At 39.2% G+C, this 23,959-nt stretch overlaps 1 protein-coding gene across 8 annotated transcripts in view; it reads right to left on the reverse strand.

The window, feature by feature from the left end:
• Positions 1–23,959, reverse strand: part of DST (dystonin) — a 294,261-nt gene that overhangs the window by 165,590 nt on the left and 104,712 nt on the right. For 7 of the 8 annotated variants that reach the window (XM_036379365.2, XM_036379364.2, XM_036379363.2 and 4 more), the window contains 3 exons: positions 20,558–20,647; positions 17,684–17,761; positions 15,507–15,599 (listed from right to left, as the gene is read on the reverse strand). In XM_036379365.2, the coding sequence (XP_036235258.1) occupies positions 15,507–15,599; positions 17,684–17,761; positions 20,558–20,647 (261 nt within the window). Of the gene's footprint in view, positions 1–15,506; positions 15,600–17,683; positions 17,762–19,927; positions 20,027–20,557; positions 20,648–23,959 lie in introns of all 8 variants that reach the window. The other variant, XM_036379370.2, reaches the window with a different exon arrangement.

Raw genomic sequence — 23,959 nt, forward strand, 5'->3', positions numbered from 1 at the left:
CTGGTTTTGTTTAGAGGTCAAACCTTGGTGTTCTTAAAATTACTTATACTGAGAAACTTGGGTTGAGAAAGAGAACTGAACTGATTTTAGCAACTGAGGCATTTAGCCTGATGTGTCAGTAGTTTTATATTCCTGAAATGTTTTCTCAATATCAGTTGATGTAGTTGCTCAGCACAAATCTTCTTTTTTCTCCCTTGCTCTGTGGTAACAAGAGATATAGACCTGGTTGGAGTAATTAGTGCAGCAGCATTAGAAGTGGCATTACTTTCATTATTCAGGAAAAAGCAGCCATGCTTAGCTGAACAAACCTCATACCCTCTTACTCAGCAGTGATGTTTTATACAAATCAAAGAACATTCCTAAGCTGTTCCTGAATTCCAGCTAAGATTAGGAGGGCAAAGATCTCTGTGTGTATTAGGAGGTTATTTGTACTATTGTGAACTGCGTGTCATAATGGGTGTGTTATCTATGTTTAAAAAACTAAGCTCAGACAAAGTATTGTTTGATTCCTGTTAGAAAAGAAAATTACATAAGCAAAAGACATTTAGTTAGCTCTTTGCTGGAAAGAATGTCTTTGGCATATGCCCATTCCCTCTGCTCCCTCAACTGAAAGCTCAGATGTCCCCATTGAGCATGGGGGATCCATTTTGGACCAGATCCTGGTATCAGCATTTGACTCACATGTACAGACTTCAGTTATCCCAAAGATGGGTGGGGCAAAACTGGAAATATGGATTGAATTGGTAAGCATGGTTACCAAAACTTTACTTTCCTTCAGATATTCTGCAACTAAGATTGTATTTTGTTTTTTTTTATTGTAAAAACAAAATAATCCTACCCTCAGAGGAAGATGGAATTTTAATAACTAATATTAATAGCTCATCTAGACAGTTTGGGAGGAAAGATCCTTTAAAAGAAGTGTAGAGTGCTATTAACAGGATTAATGTTCACTTGTTCTATTTCAAGCTGCCTACATAGCTCTATCATTCTTCACTTCCTACTGGTCATAACTGAAGAGAATTAGAAATATTCCTTTCCTTGACACAAAATCCAAAGGAATTACAAGACCATGAAGAGGTGGTAAGAAAATTTACTGCTACTGATTTACAGATACTTCTGAAATTTACAGGTATTTTGAAATTTACAGGTACTGAATGAGGTCTCTAAAATGCACTCACTCCACCTTCTAGCAACATTTTAACATGAAAATCTCTTCCCTAAATTGGGAAGCAGATCAAACTACAGAGAGAAAAATAGGACAAGAATATATCAATAGTCCTAAAGTACAGAGTTATTACAGAACCTTTGAAAAAGATCAAGTGGTATGTTCTGTCCTACAAATATCCATAGCATATCCATAGCATAGCAAATATCATAGCATGGTAAAAGGTTCATACACAGTGTCATGAAGATATTTTTGTAATACAAAAATTACTGTTCAAATACTTATCCTAAGCTAACTTTCAAAAATAATGCACTGTATCAAAATATTTACCTTGCTCCTGTTTGGTGCAATGATAAACAACGCCTTTTCTTTTGGCAAATGGGAAAGTACAGCATCAGGATAAAACCTTTTTTGTTCAAGTAACGGATCACTTATACTTTGAGAAAGAAAATTATACAACTTTTCACATTTTGGAACATTTTCAATGACTCTGCAAGAAGTTACGTTTAACTCAGCTTCTTCATGCTGTCTGCCTAAAATGTGGAGAGCAGAAACCAAAGTAGTTCCTTTTCTATAACAAAGACCACTGGACTCCTTCAGGAATGCTAATTCTCTCCTGTTATCATCCTGTGAACATTTCCTTTTCCATGCACAGTGTTTCTCTGAATTGCTCTTGTCTTGTTCCTTTAACTGTGTGTCTGTTTCATCAGACTTGGCGAGCCCCTGATTATCACCATGAAAGCTCTCCCCACAAAGAGAATCACTCTTTTCTTCGCCCAAGAAAACTTTTGCTTTAGCAATATCAACTGAAAGGTCTGTACTCACAGGCAGAGCATTACCAGCCACTGTCACTCTCCCGGGGAGGAAGTCGGCCAGTCCCACACTCTTGGGATGAATCTCGGTGTTTTCTGCAATCTCCACTTCATACTGTCTTTTTTCTTCATTTTCTTTAACGTGCACTGAATCTGATCCCACCTCAGTTGATTTCTTTCTCCTTTTTCTTCTGAAATATTTTCTTCCAGGGGAATGTTTATCTGGACTTAAGGGAGCTTTGGCAGGATCTAAACACTGTTCTTCCTTCTCAGCCCTCACACATCCACAGACATTCCCCATTTGGCTGTCTGAAACTCACAGCCACACAGTTTCATTCATTCCCATATATTTAAATAAACTTAAATCCGCCTCAGAAAGTTAAGAACTGCTGTTTCCACTGTAATTTCTTCCAGACTTCACTTGCACCCGCCTCGGTACGTAGCCATTTTGCTTATGAGAAATGCACACGCAATAAACGCTGTGGCTCGCTGCCCAGGCAGGGCCTGTGTCTGATTAGACACTGTGGCTTATTTCTGGCCACCAATCCTCTTAAATAAACATCACTGTTCCAGCGTTGGGCTGTAATGCTGATTGCCTTTCACAGAGATGACATAGCAGTTATGAGCCATAGAAATTTCTCACATGCATTTTAACTTCCTGTTTCACTTAGTAACTTGAGCAAGATAAAGTGGAAAAATATGTAGCAACCTTTGAAACTATTAGCTACACTCCAAATTCAAAAGTAAGCAGCAAGTAAATAGCAGGGGTTTAGTCAGCAGATCTGTATTGCACTCATATGCTTTTATTACCTACCCAATGATCCACAAAAGGGAAGATTAAACTAAAGGATCTGAAATTGCTCTAAGAGCTTGCTGAGGGTCAAGTTTTTATTTGTATGTGGAGTTTTCAGAGCAGCTAATGTGACTTTTCACTGATTTGTCAGCTATAAATAACCTGCTGCTTCACTGCCATCATAAAAGCACAACAGCTTGCTCAGGGCAGTGACACTGTGCACTGGGGCTGAAACTTTGCAGCAGAGTTAAACCTTCTGGCAGATAAAAGTGAAACAAATCATAAAAGCCAATCTATCTAGAAAACAGATCTTAAGTTTACTGTTTACAAAAATTGAGTTTTATCCTCCTCCCATGCTCCTGTAAGGCATTTCTGTGTCGCTCTGAATACGTGATTCAAGAAGCATCTAACTATACCTAAAACTAAGTAGAAATAGACACTTTTAAAATGCAAGCAAGTCTAACCTCTAGGATACCTTGTTTGGAAAAATCTTTTTAGCTTTCCTCTTTGTTTTTGTCATGTATATGTGAAATCTACTAAAACCAGCACACGTCCCAAGGACAGATATGTATGGTTCCTCATGCTGAGAAATAACTACAGAATGACTTGCCAGGCATTATCAGGTGTTACCATTGACTTTCCCTTGCTTATTTGAAAAGGAATTGCAATAATGAGACCCAAAGACTTTATCCCCAGAGGCCAGTTCCACTGAAGTATTCCACATTTTACTGACAGGATCCAGAATGAATAATACAGCAAAGACCTAGGATGAGCCTCTAAAGAATTTCTAAGGATATAGTTGTTCACTGATGATTACTCTCAAGGCACTGGGGTAAAAGCTGACAGTAAGGCTCAGAAAATTTTATACTGTAACACCACAGAATACTGTGACAGACGGGCAGCTATGTACAGGTACAATGCCAAGGTGTTTCTTTTCAAAGTAGACATTTGTTCTATGACTAAACTCTTTCCTAACCTCAATTTGTATCTTCATTTGTAGCATGCTCAACATACAGGTGCACTTGTGACATTTGATCCCTTTACTCACAATGAAAAAGTTGTATCCAAGTCTGTTTAGAAAAATTACTTTAGAAAAGTGACTTAGGTAAGACCAGAGGACCTACTGATTTAAAGAACACTTCCACATGGAAGGGTCTGACATGGGTTAACAGAAAAACACATTAAAAAATATATCTTTCTAAATGACATCTCTGTGTTTGTACAAAAAAAAAAAAAAGAAGAAGCTTTTTTACCTAAATATATACTTCTTTTTCTTCTCTCTCATCAGAAAAGATGATTAAGGACTTTACAGTGCAATGGGCCAAGGCTGATTTCATTTCACACAGATACAGTTTCTAGTTTAACAACAAGATGCCTAGTAATAATATATGGTTAAAGAGATCATAGTATAATGGTCTCTATTAAGAGACCATTAAGACCTCTATTAAGATATCTATTAAAAAATATTATCTTGATAAAGCAGAAACTATGTAAAATATTAAAGACAAGTTTCCAGCATTTGAATGGAGAACTGCAAATCTTCATGCTGTCTAATTCAAAATGTATTAATGTAACCTACCACTAGTACACTGCTAATGTTATTCTTCCTCCATAAATTTCACAGGGGGAGAGAATTTCCCTAGAAATACTGCAAGTTTAAATTTTCAGTGCATGTCCACTTTTAAATTAATACATGTGGGTATCAAGATTTCTAAACAGTATTCTATTAGATTGTATTACTGAGCTTAACTGGAGTGTGGAGAATGTATTTCCATTAAACTGCTTACATCTCTTCAACAGTCATCATGATACCACCTCCTTTCAAACAGAAAATGTTCCTAAAGTACACTGTTATGCTTAATTTCCTGTAGATTTAGTGGCACACTGTCACAAAAATGAAAAATAATATATAATCAAGATAGGTCAGAAGAAACACATTATTGTTCTTTTACAGCTGACAATTACATTTTGTAATGCAGTCAGTAATTTACAGAGTCCCTGATCTTACATATCCTCTTTCATTCATACTTTAAATTTTGATTATTTTTTTTAAGAGTAACTCAAGTTTTCAAAAATCAGGAGCCACTGAAGTAGAATTTAAAAAAATTTTTAAAAAGAGAGAGACAGCAGAAATATAAGAATCAGATCTAAAGGACTGGTTACAAAAACAGTGTTTCCAACAATCCTGCCCTACTTCTGCATATTCCAGGTCAATCTACTCGAACGCACCCAGTATAACTGCAGCTAGTCCTAGGAGAGAGCCACAAGGACGGTGAAGGGTCTGGAGGGGAAGCCTTGTGAGGGGCAGCTGAGATCACTTGGTCTGTTCAGCCTGGAGGAGACTGAGGGGAGACCTCACTGCAGCTACAGCTTCTTGTGAGGGAAGGAGGAGGAGCAGGCACTGATCTCTGCTCTGTGGTGACAGTGACAGGACCTGAGGGAATGGCCTGAAGCTGAGTCAGGAGAGGATTAGGTTTAGGATAAGGTTTTTTACCCAGAGGGTGGTTGGCACTGGAACAGGCTCCCCAGGGCAGTGGTCAAAGCACCAGCCTGACAGAGTTGAAGAAGTGTTTGGATAATGCTCTTGGGCACATGGTGATTCTTGGGGTGTCCTGTGCAGGGTTAGGAGTTGGACTTGATGATCCTGAAGGGTCCCATCCATCACAGCATATTAGAATATGGTAGCTCTATAATTTATCCATTTCTAAATATTATCTAGGAATAAATGCATTCCAAATATACCTCTGCAGATAATTAGTAACCTTTATGCCTTTTTATCTTTCTAGATGTAGGTATTTCTGAGACTTAACAATACTTACCAGCTGTTCCTGAGAAGGCTATCAGCTCTCTATTACCAATTCTTTCTGCTGTTTCTTTTTTTTTTTTTTTTCCGAGAACCAAATAATAACTTATAGTCACTTTTACTTTCTAAGTCACTCTTGAACCAAAGAAAAGGTCAAGGACAACAGAATTGATATATTGCATTTATATCAGTTGTTGGTGGTTTTTTTTATAAAAACCCTAAGCAAAAAAAAAGCAAAGACGATAAATGAATGTTGTTCTTCTATTATTTCTAGAGAGTCCCATATTGTTATTATATTTCTAGAGTCTATACCTCTCCGGTGTATTCTCATGGCTGCAGATCTTCACAGCATGGACTCCTTCTGCTGCATGCTGTTCTCTCTGGTCAGGGCTCCTCCAAGGCTCTCCCTGACTGGCTATCCCGCCCCCTTTTATCCTGGTCATCTTCATTGGTTACAGCTGCAGCCCAATTAAGGACATCGCAGCTGCAGCCCATCGAGGGCAACCAGGACCTCTGGGGCAAAGCCTCTATACAGATATTTAAATACAATACATACCCTCTACTATATTTCCCCCTTTGTTTTTACTTAAGTTAACAGTTATACAGATGTTTAAATACAATACATTTTCTCATGACTCACAGGCCATGTTCAACACCCACATTCTCCCATGACTCACAGGCCATGTATAACCCACATAGCTCCTTGCTCAAAGGCCATACTCTTTCACAGCTCCCTGACCCAAAGGCTATGTTCCGTCGCAGCTCTTGGCCGCCACAGCTCTCGGCTGTCTTATCTTCTGCTAGCAACCACCGCAGCTCTTGGCTGTTCCGTCGCAGCTCTTGGCCGCCACAGCTCTCGGCTGTCTTATGTTCTGTTAACTATCACGTCGGGGTCACCACTTGTTGTTCTTATATTATTTCTCTAGAGTCCCATATTGTTATTAGATTTCTAAAGTCCATACCTCTCTGGTGTATTCTCATGGCTGCAGATCTTCACAGCATGGACTCCTTTTTCTGCACGCTGTTCTCTCTCTGGTCAGGGCTCCTCCAAGGCTCTCCCTGACTGGCTATCCCGCCCCCTTTTATCCTGGTCATCTTCATCGGTTACAGCTGCAGCCCAATTAAGGACATCGCAGCTGCAGCCCATCGAGGGCAACCAGGACCTCTGGGGCAAAGCCTCTATACAGATATTTAAATACAATACATATCTTCTACTATATTTCGCCCTTTGTTTTTACTTAAGTTAACAGTTGTACAGATGTTTAAATACAATACATTTTCTCATGACTCACAGGTCATGCACAACACCCACATTCTCCCATGACTCACAGGCCACGTATAACCCACATAGCTCCTTGCTCAAAGGCCATACTCTTTCACAGCTCCCTGACCCAAAGGCTATGTTCCGTCGCAGCTCTTGGCCGCCACAGCTCTCAGCTGTCTTATCTTCTGCTAGCAACCACCGCAGCTCTTGGCTGTTCCGTCGCAGCTCTTGGCCGCCACAGCTCGCGGCTGTCTTATGTTGTCGCAGCTCTTGGCCACCACAGCTCTCGGCTGTCTTATGTTCTGTTAACTATCACATCAGGGTCACCACTTGTCGTTCTTCTATTATTTCTCTAGAGAGTCCCATATTGTTATTATATTTCTAGAGTCCATACCTCTCTGGTGTATTCTCATGGCTGCAGATCTTCACAGCATGGACTCCTTCTTCTGCACGCTGTTCTCTCTCTGGTCAGGGCTCCTCCAAGGCTCTCCCTGACTGGCTATCCCGCCCCCTTTTATCCTGGTCATCTTCATCGGTTACAGCTGCAGCCCAATTAAGGACATCGCAGCTGCAGCCCATCGAGGGCAACCAGGACCTCTGGGGCAAAGCCTCTATACAGATATTTAAATACAATACATATCTTCTACTATATTTCGCCCTTTGTTTTTACTTAAGTTAACAGTTGTACAGATGTTTAAATACAATACATTTTCTCATGACTCACAGGTCATGCACAACACCCACATTCTCCCATGACTCACAGGCCACGTATAACCCACATAGCTCCTTGCTCAAAGGCCATACTCTTTCACAGCTCCCTGACCCAAAGGCTATGTTCCGTCGCAGCTCTTGGCCGCCACAGCTCTCAGCTGTCTTATCTTCTGCTAGCAACCACCGCAGCTCTTGGCTGTTCCGTCGCAGCTCTTGGCCGCCACAGCTCTCGGCTGTCTTATGTTGTCGCAGCTCTTGGCCACCACAGCTCTCGGCTGTCTTATGTTCTGTTAACTATCACATCAGGGTCACCACTTGTCGTTCTTCTATTATTTCTCTAGAGAGTCCCATATTGTTATTATATTTCTAGAGTCCATACCTCTCTGGTGTATTCTCATGGCTGCAGATCTTCACAGCATGGACTCCTTCTTCTGCATGCTGTTCTCTCTGGTCAGGGCTCCTCCAAGGCTCTCCCTGACTGGCTATCCCGCCCCCTTTTATCCTGGTCATCTTCATTGGTTACAGCTGCAGCCCAATTAAGGACATCGCAGCTGCAGCCCATCGAGGGCAACCAGGACTTCTGGGGCAAAGCCTCTATACAGATATTTAAATACAATACATATCTTCTACTATAAATGAAAGTGCTAGTAACTAAAGAAAAAAAATGCCACTTTCAGCTAACTAAATTCTATCAAGTCATAACTTTGGTCTCAGCAAGGAAAGAGACAGAGTTAACAGGATTACACTGGAGGTTCAGAAGAGGGAAAATTAAAGTTCTTCCAAAACCTGACAGCTAGAGCATAGATAGGTGATATTCCAAAGCATTAAAATAGTTTACCACTGAAGCCTGTGAGAACTACCACAACTCAGTGATGACCACACCAAGGGCTTTGTCTTGGACATCTGACTAATCTGACTAGACTTGAATGGAAGCTCAGCACTGGTTTAAGGCAGAGATCCAGGTGATCAAAGCTGTTAAAGCAACCACCAGGGATTGTTGTGTTTCTTTATCTTGATACTGGGGTTTTCTGTTGGTTTTTTTTTTTGTTGGTATTTTTTTAAACAGAACATGTAAAAGATACAAATTTATACCCACCGAGGCTGCAGAGTTTTATGGGGAGATTAACAACCAACTTTTTCTGGCATGAAAACCCCTAAGTACAACATGAATAAAGGACCAACACTTGTGTGCAATTTGACCTGTCTTACAGGCTGCTTAATCACAAACAAGAGGTTAAGATTAAGACATGGAAAACAAATGACTAACACTGAAACATGAAATAGCTCCTGCAGATTTGTATGGGTTTGCACTTAACCACAGATTTCTATAATTTGTCAAGCATGTCTGTGACTGGGAAATGTAATAATTTCTTAACATGGGACAGGTGCATAACACATTAAAAGGGCAATGTTGTTGAATATTTGTGTATTTCTAAGTCTGCAAAATTATGATACCATTAGCCCTATGTACACTGCAAATTTATGTTTTATTATTTGTCTCATATAGTTAGCAATTATTGTACAGGAGAAATTATTCTACTTTGGTAATCAAACCATGCCAGGTATCTTTTATCAAAACCCTACTAGTAATGCATTTTAGATCTGGATCAAAGATCCCTTTCCCCTCTTTTTCGTGTGTTTATACAACACAGCAGAAGTAATGGAGCGTTTAGCACAAATGGGACGTGTCATTTCACGGCACTAAAACAGCATACCAGATAACCAGCAAGCATTTTGTTGCACAGCCCTAAGGTCACATGCAGAATAACAGAGAGATAAACATAAGTCAAATAGAAAGTGAAAATTAAAGTAGCACAAGATAGAAAACAAGGATAAAAATAAAGGCTTGCCAGCACAAACAAAAGGTTTGGAGCTGTTTGAGCTGTACTGGCAACCACTCCTCAAACTCTGAAAGAGATATTCAACTACCTGAAATATTCAAAATAATAACCACCAACAGGAGAGATTTTATATCCAGTGAGATGGGTAACAAAAAGAGGAATTTTCTCCTTATTGATGGCTTCATGGCATTAAGGACAGAGATTTCATGCTTCTCTCACCCTTGCTGTGATTCACATGAGTCCCAGAAATTTCAAGAATTCCACACCCATTTTCTTACCTAAGACCTAGGAATTTCACTATTTTTTTAATAAATCACCAAAGAATCCCAGAAGAAACAACTAGGAGTTCATCTGAGAAATAAAATATTACAAGAGTATGTCCTAACAACTGCTGAAGGACAGGCAATGCTGCTGCATTGGCTAATGACAGACAATGCAGCTACCACGTGGAATACACTTTATCCTATCATCACATACAGTCACAGGTGAGACAACTGGCCACATAGTTCCATTTTTAAATCTTTAAGAAGATCAGACCTTGAACTGTTCTGGTTATTTTAAAGCAAGGGCAGAGTAAATTTCAATCCTTGGACGACAAGGGCACACAGCTCGAGCAGCACCAGGAATGGTAGCCAGGAGAAGAGGACTGAAGGCCAGAGCCAGCACTCCTGATCTCTCATGGCCTCCTGAAGAAAGCAGGCAACATGTCTACTCAATGGTGACCCTACCAGGGACATCCCTCTGTCTTCTGCACATCGTTGACTGAAGTGGGGTACCACAGCTGAGCTGCCGCCTCCTTTGGCCACCCTGCATGAAGGCCACAGCCTTACAAACCCACCTGTCTCACCTTTTCACCAACACTGGTAAGAGTTTAGCTGCTGATGCTGGACCAAATGAGGAGTCTGTACACTGCTTGGGGCCAGACTAATCAAAAGTGATTTTTTCTTAAAGGTTTATGGAGAGTCAGCAGAAAAAAAAAAAAAAAAGTATTTGCTGGCTAGCAAGAGAAATGTAGAGGTTCCATGTGTCAAAGGAGGCCTGAGAGAAAGTAAGTGCCCATCTGGCTGGAGAGGGCTGGGTGGTACTGTACCTCTGGACAGAATCATCACTGACCACAACCTTGAAAGCAGCATCCTGCAGAGGTCTGACAGCAAAGAGCAGGGAAGAGTGGAAGGGAAAGTGTTTAATGGCAGTTCCTGAGTTGAAAAATGATGATGAAATTGAAATAGAAGACGTCTATTGAGTCATTACTTAAAACTTTCTGAAATTTTTTAAGGTCTGAGTTCAAAAAGGCCTACTTTTAGCTAGATGGAAGATCTAAGTTTTTCTTTGCTTCAGCATGCTTTTTTCAACGAACTGCAAGTGATTTTAAACATTTAATATTTTTTAAAGAATGCTTGCAGTGGTTTGAAAAGAAATGATCACCAGTTTACACAGAATTTAAATCTTACTAAAATTGTGATGATTTTCTGAGGACAAATACTGCTTTCATTTATAGTTGCTCATCTCCAATGTAGTCAGTGAAAATGTATTGGATGTTGAAGGAGTCCATTAAAGTATTAATTTGTATATTTATACATACAGCCTATGATTATACAAAATACTATAATCTGATTTAGCATGTTCTACAGGTGCCAGGAAAATAACTTATTTTAAAATAACAGTTATTACATTATGAAACTGAATTTAAACTAAGCCACCTACTATTAAAAGCATGTGAAATACGTACATTGAAAGCTTGCATAAATCCTAGCAACATAGATGCATTGGGGTTTTTCAATACCCACAGAACAAATTATTTTCTTACATACTCAGTTTAGTAATCCACCAGATTTCCCATTCCAGCTTTTCAGTAACTCTTATGTAATTACTTGGGACACAGAAGAATGAATACTTTCTGGACTTGTGCAGCTGCAGAAGTCAGTGCTGTAACATTTATATTTGTCCAGTTATGCATACCAATTCCCAAAGCCATAACCATCTCTAGATATAAATTCAGATGCAAGAGAAACATAATCCTCAATGTGTATTATCTTTTTTTTTATCATGTCTTTCCCCTAAATCATTCCTAAATTCATTCCAATAATCAGAGGGATTTTCTATTTTAAGTAAATAATACCCTCCAGATAAGGACCATGACTCAGAGAAACAATAAGCCACAAAAAACAATCTCTGGCCTCTTGACTACTTCCCAGATTGCAGTGTTATTAGAATACACATAACTGATGTGTAGCTGAGCCAGTAACATCACACAGCAAAGAGCTGTTTGTGCTCACTGAGAAATTAACTACTTCTGCAAATGATGGGAAAATTAAGGAGTAATTCAGTTTAAACGACCCCCACTTAAGTGTCTAGATATTCATGTTTACACACTGGCTAGGTTTTGAAGAGATCACTTTATGCAGTGGGGGCAGGATTCAGTTCCCTCAGCATGGGGTTCTGGAGCTCTTTGAGATATCCTGCAATATCCCAACTGGCCTCCAGCTGTAGGTCCAGAAGATCATGAGTTTCTCACAGGGAGAACTCCACACATATGTCCTGCATACTCCAGGATACCTCAGGTATCACCAAATGGCACCTGTCTTCAAGAGACTGAATCAAAAGCCCTGTACTAGTGGTTCAATCAATAGCAATGATTCACACCCTGAAGCAGAGAGATAAGAAAGTCAATTGACCATCTAGAATATTTGAGACACTTTGAAATACCTGAGATATCCATATGGAGACAGCATTTACACCACAGCACCTAAGGAAACCTGCAACCTTCCCACTGCAAATGCTACTGGCTATGAAGTGTCATCTCAGAACACACACAGCAACTATGCTGGACAAGTGAATAGCTCCATAGGTGCTCTAGGCAGCTCCTTCAGGTGATCTGAATTACTCCATCAGCCTCACCCTCTGTATTGCCTAGTCCTCCAGGCCTCAAATCCATTGCTAAACATGCTTTCCACCATTTAAGAAGCAGTTTATCCTACCTGATCTGTCTCTTCCTAGATGAGGCTGGGTTTCCCAGAAGACCCAGGTCATGCTTCTCATACTCACATGGGTGTCTCATAAATCTCCAACAACACAGATGTTTATGTTTAATTGAGTGAAGTGAACCTCTAGTAGCTAGTTAGTTGATTCACTGTCTAGGCTGTACTAGTATAAACTAAATCTCTATCCATCTGATTATCATATTAAAGGGACAATTTAGACAATTGCATAAGAACATACCTCCCCATGAGCACAAGGATTTAGGTGTCTACAAACTGAATCTAATCACAACTTTCCCGTAAGTATGGGACTACTCCATGCATAAACAGTTATTATCACAAAGCTTTATCCCTTGGTGACTCCAAGGGATATCACAAAGCTTTATCCTTTGGTGACTCCCCTTGACTCCACTTTTCTGTTCAGATTTTTCCCTCATTTTAAATCTAAGTGAAGAAAAAAAAACAACTTGAGGTCTAAGTATGTACATTCTTCTGGACTTCACATTCTGAACCCAAAGGGGCCATATGCAAGTGACAAAGACACTGAATTGCCATATTAAAGAGAAATAGCAGGAAATGTCACGCATGAAATGTCATGGCAGCACAGACTAGTACAGGGCATATGTCTTACATCACTTTACAAATCCCTTCTGCACTCAATGAAGGTTTACTGCAGCCATTACTAACAAAAAGAATATATTTTTTTTACATATCCCATTCTTCAGTTACTTCATTTTTATTAAAGAGGCTTAATATTTAGTCAAGCACCAGTAGTCATCCTCAAAATTACTTTTTCACCAATTTTTAAAGACATTATTTTGGAAAAGAAGGTCATCAAGATGGCAGACCCTATACTAGGGGGCATCAAACACAGCCCAAAGAGCCAGTACAGAGAGGCAATTATCCTGCTGTACTCAGTGTTGGTGCAGCCTCACTCTGAGAGCTGGGTGCAGTTCTGGTCTCCACAGTTTAAGAAGGGTATGAAGGTCCTTGAGTATGTCCAGAGAAGGGCAACAAAGCTGGTGGCAGGGATGGAAAGCCTGTTCTAAGTGGAGCACCTGAGGACTTGGGAGTTTGTCTAGTTTGGAGAAAGGGAGGCTGAAGAGTGACCTCACTGCTCTGTGGGGAACTGGAGGGAGGCGTTGAGCTCTTTAAAAGGGAACCCATCTTTAGAAATGGAAGAAAAGACAATGCTGGGAACTATCAACCTGTCAGCCTCTCCTCTGTGCCTGGGAAGATCATGGAACAGATCCCAGGGAAGATGTTAGGATGCCTCAATTCCTGGGAGTGCTCGAGGCCAGGTTGGATGGGGTTCTGAGCAATCTGGTCTAGTTGAAGGTGTCCCCACCCCCAGAAGGGGGGATGGAATGAGGTAATTTTCAAGGCCCCCTTCCAACCCAAACCATTCTGATTCTTTTCTCCCTGGTATCCAGTCACTGGACGCATGGAAATACTTCAAAACTGTGCTGAGGAGGTTTAGATTGGACATCAGGAAGCATTTCTCCTCCTTGAGGGTGGTCAGACATTGGAACAGGCTTCCTAGACAGGTGGTGGATGCCCCAAGCCTGTCAATGTTCAAGATGCATGTGGAGAATGCCCTAAGCAACATGCTTGAACTTCCAGTCAGGCCTGAATTGGTCAGGCAGTCACACTAGATGAGCATTGTAGCTCCCCTCCAACTGAAATACTCTGACAGATCTACAAGATCTGAATTGTACTTACAGATATTTAGGTGGTAGTTATTTGGGTTAGGACATTGTGAAGTGTGTTTTAGCTACAATCTAAATGCTTCAACATATTTCATATGCAGCTCACTACCTTACAGGGGAAAATCCTTGCCACACCACTTCACCTAAAGAAGGTAATTTATATAAATTGGTTTTCCTTTTCATCCATTTTTTACAACTGGCAGCACTAATATTCCTGACTTTTTACAAGCACCTAAAATTGTGCCAGATGTCCTGTGCTTCACCTAATGAGAAAAACTAACAATTTCATTCTGCAAAAGCCTAATAATCAGGTTCAGAAACATAAAATACACATCAAGTAAAGGTTTAACTTCCACTAACAGCTTCTATTAGTAAGTTGTTAATAATCTTTATTTCTTAAAATAGAGCAACCTTCAATCACAACCTAATTTTCTAGGTCATGCTTAAATATATTTAAACCTATCATTTTCTTCTCTGTATAACCATGTGGGAGCAAAGATTGACTTGACAAGGGGAGCTGAAGGAGCTCCAGGTCCTCGCTAGAGGTTTCTCCTTTATTCTATGTGCTTGTCTGGGCTAAGATGTGCACCCTGTTTAAAGCCAGGTACCATATTCATATCTTTGCTCCACAATAGGATTTGCAGAAGGGCACATTAGATCCTAGCAGCCTTCCTGGCTTTTTAAAGAAATTTTTTCTCAGTCAAAATTCCAGTGTAGAATACTCCTAAGTGAACTATGTTTTTTGTGTGTGATCTTGCAAATTTCTGATCATTTAAAATGCCTGCACAGCAGGGAGTTCATCGCTAACAATGCTGCAGTCACTAAATGGGAATTATCTGTCATCTGAATTACATCATCTACAGCCAGGGCCATTATGCAAGCCTCCTTTTGAGGAGCAATTTAACACCACACACTGTAAGGCTGCATTATACTGTACACAATCCCACCAGTGTACAACAACCAGAGTGCCACCTAGTGTGACCCATGCCACCATCACTGGGGCTAGAAACAAATGCTGACATGGGAGGAACTACTAGAAGAGGCTGAGAGTACAGCTTGCTAAAATACTCACAGCAGCAGATCCTGAAGGAAAAAAATATTCAAAATTTTTCAATATATTTTAATGCTAATAAAAACAAGTCTGTAGAATAAAACTAGAAGGATATGTCCAAATACTGAAAGGAATACATCAATTACTGCCTTTAATGATGTTCAAAACTGAAGCTTTTTTTACTCTCACTCCACAGACAGGAAATTAGCAAATAAAATCTTGAGATTCAGCTTACATCATAAAATAAGATACAATATCCAAACCTTTAGGAACACATTAGGGAAGAGATAAAATCTATGGAGTCCTGTCTATGTCAACATTCCTCACAAATGTGCAAGAAACTGACCAAAAACATATAGTCAAGCAAAACTAGGCTTACCTGAAAGTGCAAAATTATGGTCCATATCAACCCCAAAGTCAATTTGGGATTCCCATCTGTTATATCATCATTTCTGATGTTAACCAGTTTCACCTGCCATCATAGAAAGAAAATACAGGCAAAATTGAAATAAATACGCCACAAATACATACTGCATTACACAGGCATGACTGTAAAGGATGCACTACTCACTTCCTGAGCCTACTCTGCTGGGTTTTTTAATTCTCAAAAGCAGAAAGGAATTGCATTCTGCCTGTAAGTGGCCTGCCAGGAATTGCCCTCTCCCACTCACACCGGGATGAGGACATTCCTCAGCTGTCACTAGGCTGGCAGATCTGCTCCCCATGCCAAATACCCTTTGCCTCAGCTCTTGTCAAAAGGGGAGGGCACAACAGAGGAGGGCAGGATAACATGAATATAATGATCTGTAGCTGCTGTATCAGTCCCAGGGCAGTGCTGACACTGGAAGTTATCACTGCCATTCTTTCACCCCACGCTTTCCTGTACTTAAACAAGGATTCAGCAGCAGGAGAACTGGCCTGCTAAAACACAGGTCTGGCTTGATAAAACTAGGAATTTAGTATCACATTTAAGTAAACAATGGCTTAAAAATACAATAATTATTATAGTTTCTGATGCTGTACTCATTCACAGTGCTATAAACAAATGCTTAATAGGATTAAAACAAGAGCTGCTGATATTACACTCCCAGAAATTCACACCCAAAGTGAGCTCAATAATTCTGGTCTTTTCTCTAATTTTATTAATAAATTTCATTTCTCTATGTGTATTATGCATCCATAGAACCTAGCAGTTAAAGATGACTCAGCTAAAAGGCATTTTATGCTTACATTAGTCAAGTTTCATGCACATGCTTTTCAAAATATGTCCTGTTATCAACTGAACAAGCAAAGGTATGTCCTTCTTTTGATCTGCAGACATAATCTTTACTGTTTGGAGAGAAAAAAGTGCCAAACCCCACTCTCTGCAAGAAAGACAGTGTATTCCACAGTTTGTTGTTTGTTCATTTCTTAAGTCAGGCTTCAAAATTATCAATATATAGGCTCTCTCTGCCTTATAATCACAATAAAGCATTGTACTTGGAGGTTACACAGTCAACCTGAGTCAGTTTAGAATACAGTTTAGAAACACCTAAATACAGTTTAGAAACACCTACTAGAGGGCTGAAATTTTAATCAAGCAAGCCCCACTGACAATTTGCCAAGACCAAAGCCCTTTGCTTTGAACTCAGCAAAGGAGGATTTTGTTCTCAGTGTACACATTCCATTCAGTGACCCGAAAGGCAGGTTTGAAATTTCAAAATGCAAAACAACGTCTGGTTTCATAACAAAACTAAGTATCTGTTTATGGTTTGCTACCTCATATTCTCTCAAACTTCTGAAGTAGCAAAAACAATTTCATTTTTTTTTAAATCAACCAGTCAGAGAGTAGATTTCCATTGGGATGTGATGTTTAGGGAGGAACAGTTTTTCCTTCCATGTTTTGGAAAAAGGGAGAAATCCCTTTATTTTCCCTTTGGAAAAGGGAGAAATCAAGCTTCTGTGAGCATTTAAAAGATATTGAAAAGTACAGAGAAATCCACAGTAGCGGAAACGTAACAGTGTGGATTTCAAGTGTCTGGCTAAAAGGAGATACAAGTGAAATTAAGCCTGAATCTTCCACAGTGCCCAGGTGGCTCTGACAGCTCTCTAATTTGTCTGAAAAGACCAGTTTGGCTTTTATCAGGATCAAAATTTGAGAAACTTTTCCCAAAACTAATACAATTAAAACAAGGAACTTCTATACAACATTCTAATATATTTGAATTGGCATTTTGCACTAAAAATTAGATTATGAACGAAACTGTATACCAGCTAGTGTCTGGGCAGCATGAAGGACAGTTAAATTTACTATAAGCAACTGGATGTCACCCATAATTTTTCCTCTTTAATAGCATATAGCACATGGAATGTGTTGTTATTGCACAGGAAAGAGTGGTGTAAAACTGCCTTTCCCACATCTCTCTTAACCATCTCAAGCATGACATAAAGCTGAGCCTACAGAGGCAGTTGTTAGACAACATGCAAAAGAGACAAAGCAGGACAAATTTGTTATTTTTCAGCTATAGGTGACAAAAATTTCATTAATTCTTTATTTTATTATTGTTTTCATCATACCTGGCGCTTTTTCAAATAGTCAAGTGCAATTTGGACGTTCTGCAGTCTGTGAAAACGCATCCGACCTTTTTCTCGGGGCTACAAGTGGAAAAGAGTGCTTGTGAGATTTTCTCATCAGATATAAGAACAAACAGTCTGATTTAAATATACCATGTAGAACATTTGAAGCACTACAGCTTTAATGAAGTCAATACCTTTGGTGAAAAAGTGTGCTTTAGCTTTTTATTTTAACTGTAGTTATTTTTTAGTACAGTGGATGGCAAGAGTGTTCCCCAGCTGCAACTTTGATCCATGCAGGCTGTTCCCTGTAAAGTACTATTAAGGCCAAGAGGGCTATTACCTACAGAAACTAAACATTATTATAAAATATTTACAGTGTATTAAGCAAAACAAAACAAAAGTAATGTCATGGACCTTTATATTGTTCTGGTAGATTCTGTGATGGAAAAGCTTACCTCTGTATGGAACTTCATGGCTTAATGGTATGACTGCATAATGATTATGATATCTATACATATTTTTTAAAGCATCTAATAAAGATAGTATCTTCCTCCAAAGAGAATAATATAACACAAACAGTCCTAGAGTGTAAGTTTAAACTCTTGACTTGGGTAGAAAACTTTAAAGCATGAAAAAAACTAACAAGCCACTCCCCTCAAACAAAGTCAGACCTATCAAAAAGAAATTGTAAAATAAAAATGAGTGGTGTGTTAATGGAAACATGGCAAAACTGCATGCAGTTAGTGTCAAATCACCCAGAAGAAGAATCAAATCACACAGAAAACGCATACTTAGCTGTCACAGATCAGCATGGGAAAGCAGTTAAATTTATACCATCAACATCACATCCAAGTCCTTCTAATCTTCCTTATTTCAGATTTTTCACAAACTTTCACAGCAATAAACTGAAGCAGACTATAATTGCTAGGGATCAGCCATGAATATGAGCATTTCCTCAGACAACCACTGTGAAACACACAGATAAGCCCAAGCCTTCCTCAACTGCCTTTTTTCCCCTATGGAGTATCAGATGCTTGCCAAAAAGAAACATAAGAAAATGAAGTTGAATAAGAAGCATAAACCGAAACAAAAAGAATTTTAATTTCTATTACAGAATCTTCTATTTAGCCCCTTGTTTTTCACACCAATAACTTCAGGATCAAGCATTACGGCCCTTGCTAACAAGTAGCTTCCACGGACGGAATGAAGGACTGCAGACCTGGAACTTGGTTTTCCACAACAAGGAGGATATAGTAAATCCTAAAATACACAGTTATCATCTCAGAGGGGAAATATTTCTTTTATAAAGCAATGCAGCATTTTGATTTATGCTGCCCTCCAGAAAAAAAGCACACAAATTCCACTGAAATCACAACTGCAGCACAACACACGGGAGCCACTCTCAGGGAGGCACTCAGGCCCTATGACAGCAAGTTGCTTTTGCAAATGCCAAAATGCAAGGTCTAAAAGGGCATGAAACAGCTCACTCAGACTAACAAGCACCCAACATTTTACACTTTATGACTAGATATTTCCCCTCTGGATGGGCAAAATATAGAGAACTGATAATTCAGCATTTCTTGCAAGAAAGACAAACCCTACAAACTATCTGTATTTTTAGTAGCCACAACATAAAGCTGTCACTTAACTTCTAATCTACCTGCTTTGATAAAAATCACTACTACATATGGTCAATTTTAACAAACAGATCTGCACACTGAATTACCTTATTTCGAGATATTACCCAATATTATGGCACACACACCATGCAAAGAGTAAACTGGCGCTTCTAATTAAGAGAAATCAATTTTTTCTATTGATTTCACTTAGAAGACCCTTCAAGTCTTTGTCGAAATTACTTGTATATGGACAACACTGTTTGCAAGTTAAGAAAAAAGGTCTTAGTTGAAAAGAATAATGGTATTTCCCTATCTATTATTTTAAAAAATTATAGCTTCTTGATAGTGTTGTCCAGTATACATTTGCACCATGGTTTTGTACAGTTTAATGACAGAAAACAAATAGAAATCTTGAACATTTGCATTTTAGCTGTTCACAGAAAGACTGAATAAAAATTTGTCTTTACCATACCTCCACCATAAACACACGTATCCTGGTTTATCAACAAAAGTCCTTTTGTCCTTTCTACAGCCCACTACTGCAGCACACCAAACTAAGAATTTACATTAGCAGACACCACACTTCAAACACTGCATTAGTACAGTTATGGGGGTCGGCACCTACCCCCTTATCCTCATCCTCCACATCCTCATGCTGTTCATTTGCGCATGCTTCTGTTGAACTCACCAACCGTAAGGTCTTCAAAAAATCTCGCTCTCTTGGCTAATGAATACAACAGACAGGAGACAGGACAGCAAAAACACAAGACAGACCACAAATGAAAAGAAGAGCATGAAAAGAAGAACATAATGAAGAGAACAAATACCAAGCAAGGGAAGTAATGCTCACAAAGAAAGGAAATGACACCTGAGGAGTGTGTTAGACAATTTCAGGGACATTTGATCCTTGTTATTTGTAAGTTACTCCCTTAAATGCAAAAAGATATTAAGCATCCAATATTTGTTAAAACAAAAATCAGAAAATAAAGGAAAGGAAAGAGCAGAAGAAATAGTGCATTACCCTATTAAGAAAGGAAGTCTCACTAGCCACAAGAAACAAAGAGACCAGATTGCACTCCCCAACAGAATTCACACCAGCATATTTACCAACAGAAATACAACTTATGCCTTTGGTATTAGGTCACAGATTACAGAAAATATCAAAGAAATCTACAGCAGTCAATACACAAGGAGTTAACAGAGAAAATGCATAATTAACAATCTGAAACCATTGTATTATGATCTAAAAGCTTACCAAGGTGTCTCCAGAAAGGACTTCTAGAAGTGAGATTAAGTTATGTCCATCTCTTAGGTCTTCATATAGGTCATTCACATGCTTTCGAACCTGCATGGATAAATGCAAAAAATAAAAACACGATCCCTGTTTATACCTGAGAATTCACACTCATATTAATACATATCTTTTAAAATACAGATAAACCTCAGATGCTATACCTCAGCATTGCTTTTTTAAATTTCTTCACTTTCATGACAAACTAACAAATGCAAGTTAATTGTAATAGACAAAGTTCACATCTGTGTCTGCACTTGCACAGTTTCATCACACTTTAAATCACTTTAATGAAAAGAAAAACAGAATTAAGTTACAGGTAATGAATGCATGCAGCAATGAAAAAAATCAGTATCTCACAATTTAAACAATATCAGATGCTCTCCTATTTGGACCTAAATAATGACCACTATGATAACAGTAGTTAGATTCAATGGATTGTAAAAAAAAATACCCAACAGATTTATATTATCAGCAGCATGCATGTTCACTACAGTCAGGCTGGAAGTAACACACTTCCTAATCAAAGCATGCCATCCACCAGTTAACAGCATGTATTGTCACCTCAGGTTTCCCAGTACTTAGTTAGCTTGCCCAACAACTCACAGACCCACCTTACACACCATACCAAAGAACCATGACATTGGGTTGGTCTAGTGAGGGGCTGCAGTGACAAGAGACACAGATGGAAGATCCACCTTTACTGACAGGCACAACAAATCTGGGAGATATCTGTCCACAGGCTAACTTCGGGATTCTTACCATTAGCTTAATTACAACTTTATCTGAAATGGCTTAAGCAATTCCAGCCAGCTGCTCTTTGAATGTGACACAAAGGACTTAATTTTTCAGAATCAGAGATTCTTGACTTGCTGGGGCAGAGGTTGAGGGCTTTCCAGCTACAGTTTAAAGTCAGCTCCCTGGTGTTCCTGTTGAACCACCAGATCAGAAACTTCCTAAGCTTTGGATAAAATACAACATCAGAAATTTTCTTCTTCCTAATCTCTGCTAGAGATAAGCTATACTTCCAACATGAGATCTATGGGACACACTCTGACTGCCAACATATGTGTGTGATGAGGGCAGCAAGAATCAACCCAGATCTTCAACTTAATACAATAACTTGGTTTGCTACACTTTTGGGGGAATCTTGAGATTCATCCTGTTGCATAAAAAACTATCTCCATACCTAAGATTAGCTTTTTAGTTCAAGTTTCCTTGCTCCAATTTTAAACATGAAATTATCCTGCAATCTGTTTTCACAAACACCATCATCTTAACTGAGAGTAGCATCAGAACATATTTATGCTTGTGCTGAAGACTAGCCAGAACAAGTCATCTAGAAGACTGTTCCATGAGGAATTACAACACATCTTTTCCAAAACGCTTACAAAGACTCTACATGCACAGCCAAATTACAATCCAATACTCTAATACATATACATAAGCTTTACACCCTCACACACATACACAAAATAGTATCATTTTAAATTTATTTACTTTTTTGATCCTGCAAGCAATTAATGTAAAAAAAAAAAGAAAAATTTTCTCTGATAATACTAAAGTACTTCCAAGCTGAACAAAGAACAGGTGTTCTCCTACTACATCTCTGGTGAAAGCAAAGAAAAGGGAAACCATTTAAATAATTGATATCCCTGATACAAGATTTGATTATGATAAATGCTTGAAAGATGAGAAGCACAAGAATCTCTAATTTTTAACCCACATGTTATTTTTATATTCAAAGGACTATACCAAACTGACTGCTAAACTCTTTCTGTTAAAAGCAGGCAACTTTTCTTTATGACAAAACCCTGTGAGAGGGCTGCCTGTCCCACCACCCAGGACGTGCCACTTTCCACTTCTCTTTGGAAAGCAGAATCCCCAGCCAGAACAGACCCACAGCACAGGCTGGTGGCCAGAGGCACAGGAGAGGACGTAAGGTTAAGGACAGGGGAATGTGGTGTACATCTCAAAGACACTGCACAGCACAGTTAAAGAACTGTTTGTGCAGCACCAAGTCAATGCCCACACTCTTTTCAACATAAAACTCAGGGGATTTGCCCAGTGTGCAGGTATCTGAATTGTGGGATGAGAAAATACCACTATTTCTGTTCTGTCTGCTTTTTTATCCATTAGAAGCAAGATAATTTTGTTATCCTGCTATTCTGTCTCTCACAGCACACATTTGTTAACCTTCTGTTTGTTTCTTATGCTCTGAGGTTTCCTTAGTATTACAAAGCCAACCATCTTCCCCAGTTTATCTTTCTAGAAATCACAGACACTTCAGAGATGAACTCACACTGGATATGAAAAAACTGGCACAGGGCTGTCAAAACAGGAAAACCAGCAGTACACCTTATGTATCTGCATTAGTTCTGCCACTGGCTGGCAATTACTGTGAGGATTAATTATTCAGTACATACTGTGCCAGTCATCCTGGTACAGGGCAACATAATAAGGAATTTCTTCCAATACTCTGAGCAGCAGATGTGCATCTAAAATGCCATAATTGGGCAACTGATGTGAGCAAGTATGTTCACTCAAAGCATCAGATCACTTCTTCCAAAAGGAGCATCTTGCACTCCTCAAGAGATCCTCCATTGACACTTCAGGAAAAGCTTGAAAAACCACCTCTCTCTAACTATCACTTGGGCAACTCTTGTCTCCCAGCACATATAACAAAATCTTTTTCAGCCTCCTTCATAACACATAGTATCACAAATACTGGATTCAAATGGGAGTCCCTGGACAGATGTGTGGGATCTACTGAGTCCATAAAATTTCACAACAGTTCTTGTGGTTTTGAATAAAATCATAGAATTGTCAGCCTGACATTTTACAAGGTCCACACGTGAAGTAGGTTACATGTTGCCTCAGGCAACTTTTTGCAATATATCTATGTGAGTGTGGCAGATTTGATAATTTGGGCATGAGAAGAGATTCTTTAAGGAAGACGTGGGAAACACAGAGTGGCTGAGGTGCATCTGACAAAACTTAACCAAGAAAGGCAAAATGGCTTCACCAGTGAAAAGGAGACAGAGTGAATGTAAAGCACTGTTTCAGAAGTGATTCATCTTCTGGCATGTACACTATGATGTTTGTGGTAAGGAAAGCTCCATTGTCCTTGACATAAGCATAAGATATTTTCATATCCTTTTTATGCTTTGCAATCTAGTGCCTTAGGGAATCTCTGCACTATCACCAGTAAAAACCAGCTTTTAATACTGTAGCAGTGACAAAGCTTGAATCCTGACCCCAGACCACATCATGTCAGACACTTCAGAGATGATGACCAAGAAGATGGCTGTCATCTCCAAAAGCTTCCACTCAGACCCCCACACTGTTCTGTGTCTTCTATAAAAT

This window comes from Molothrus ater, chromosome 3 (assembly GCF_012460135.2).
Source record: "Molothrus ater isolate BHLD 08-10-18 breed brown headed cowbird chromosome 3, BPBGC_Mater_1.1, whole genome shotgun sequence".
NCBI classification, from domain to species: Eukaryota; Metazoa; Chordata; class Aves; order Passeriformes; family Icteridae; genus Molothrus; species Molothrus ater.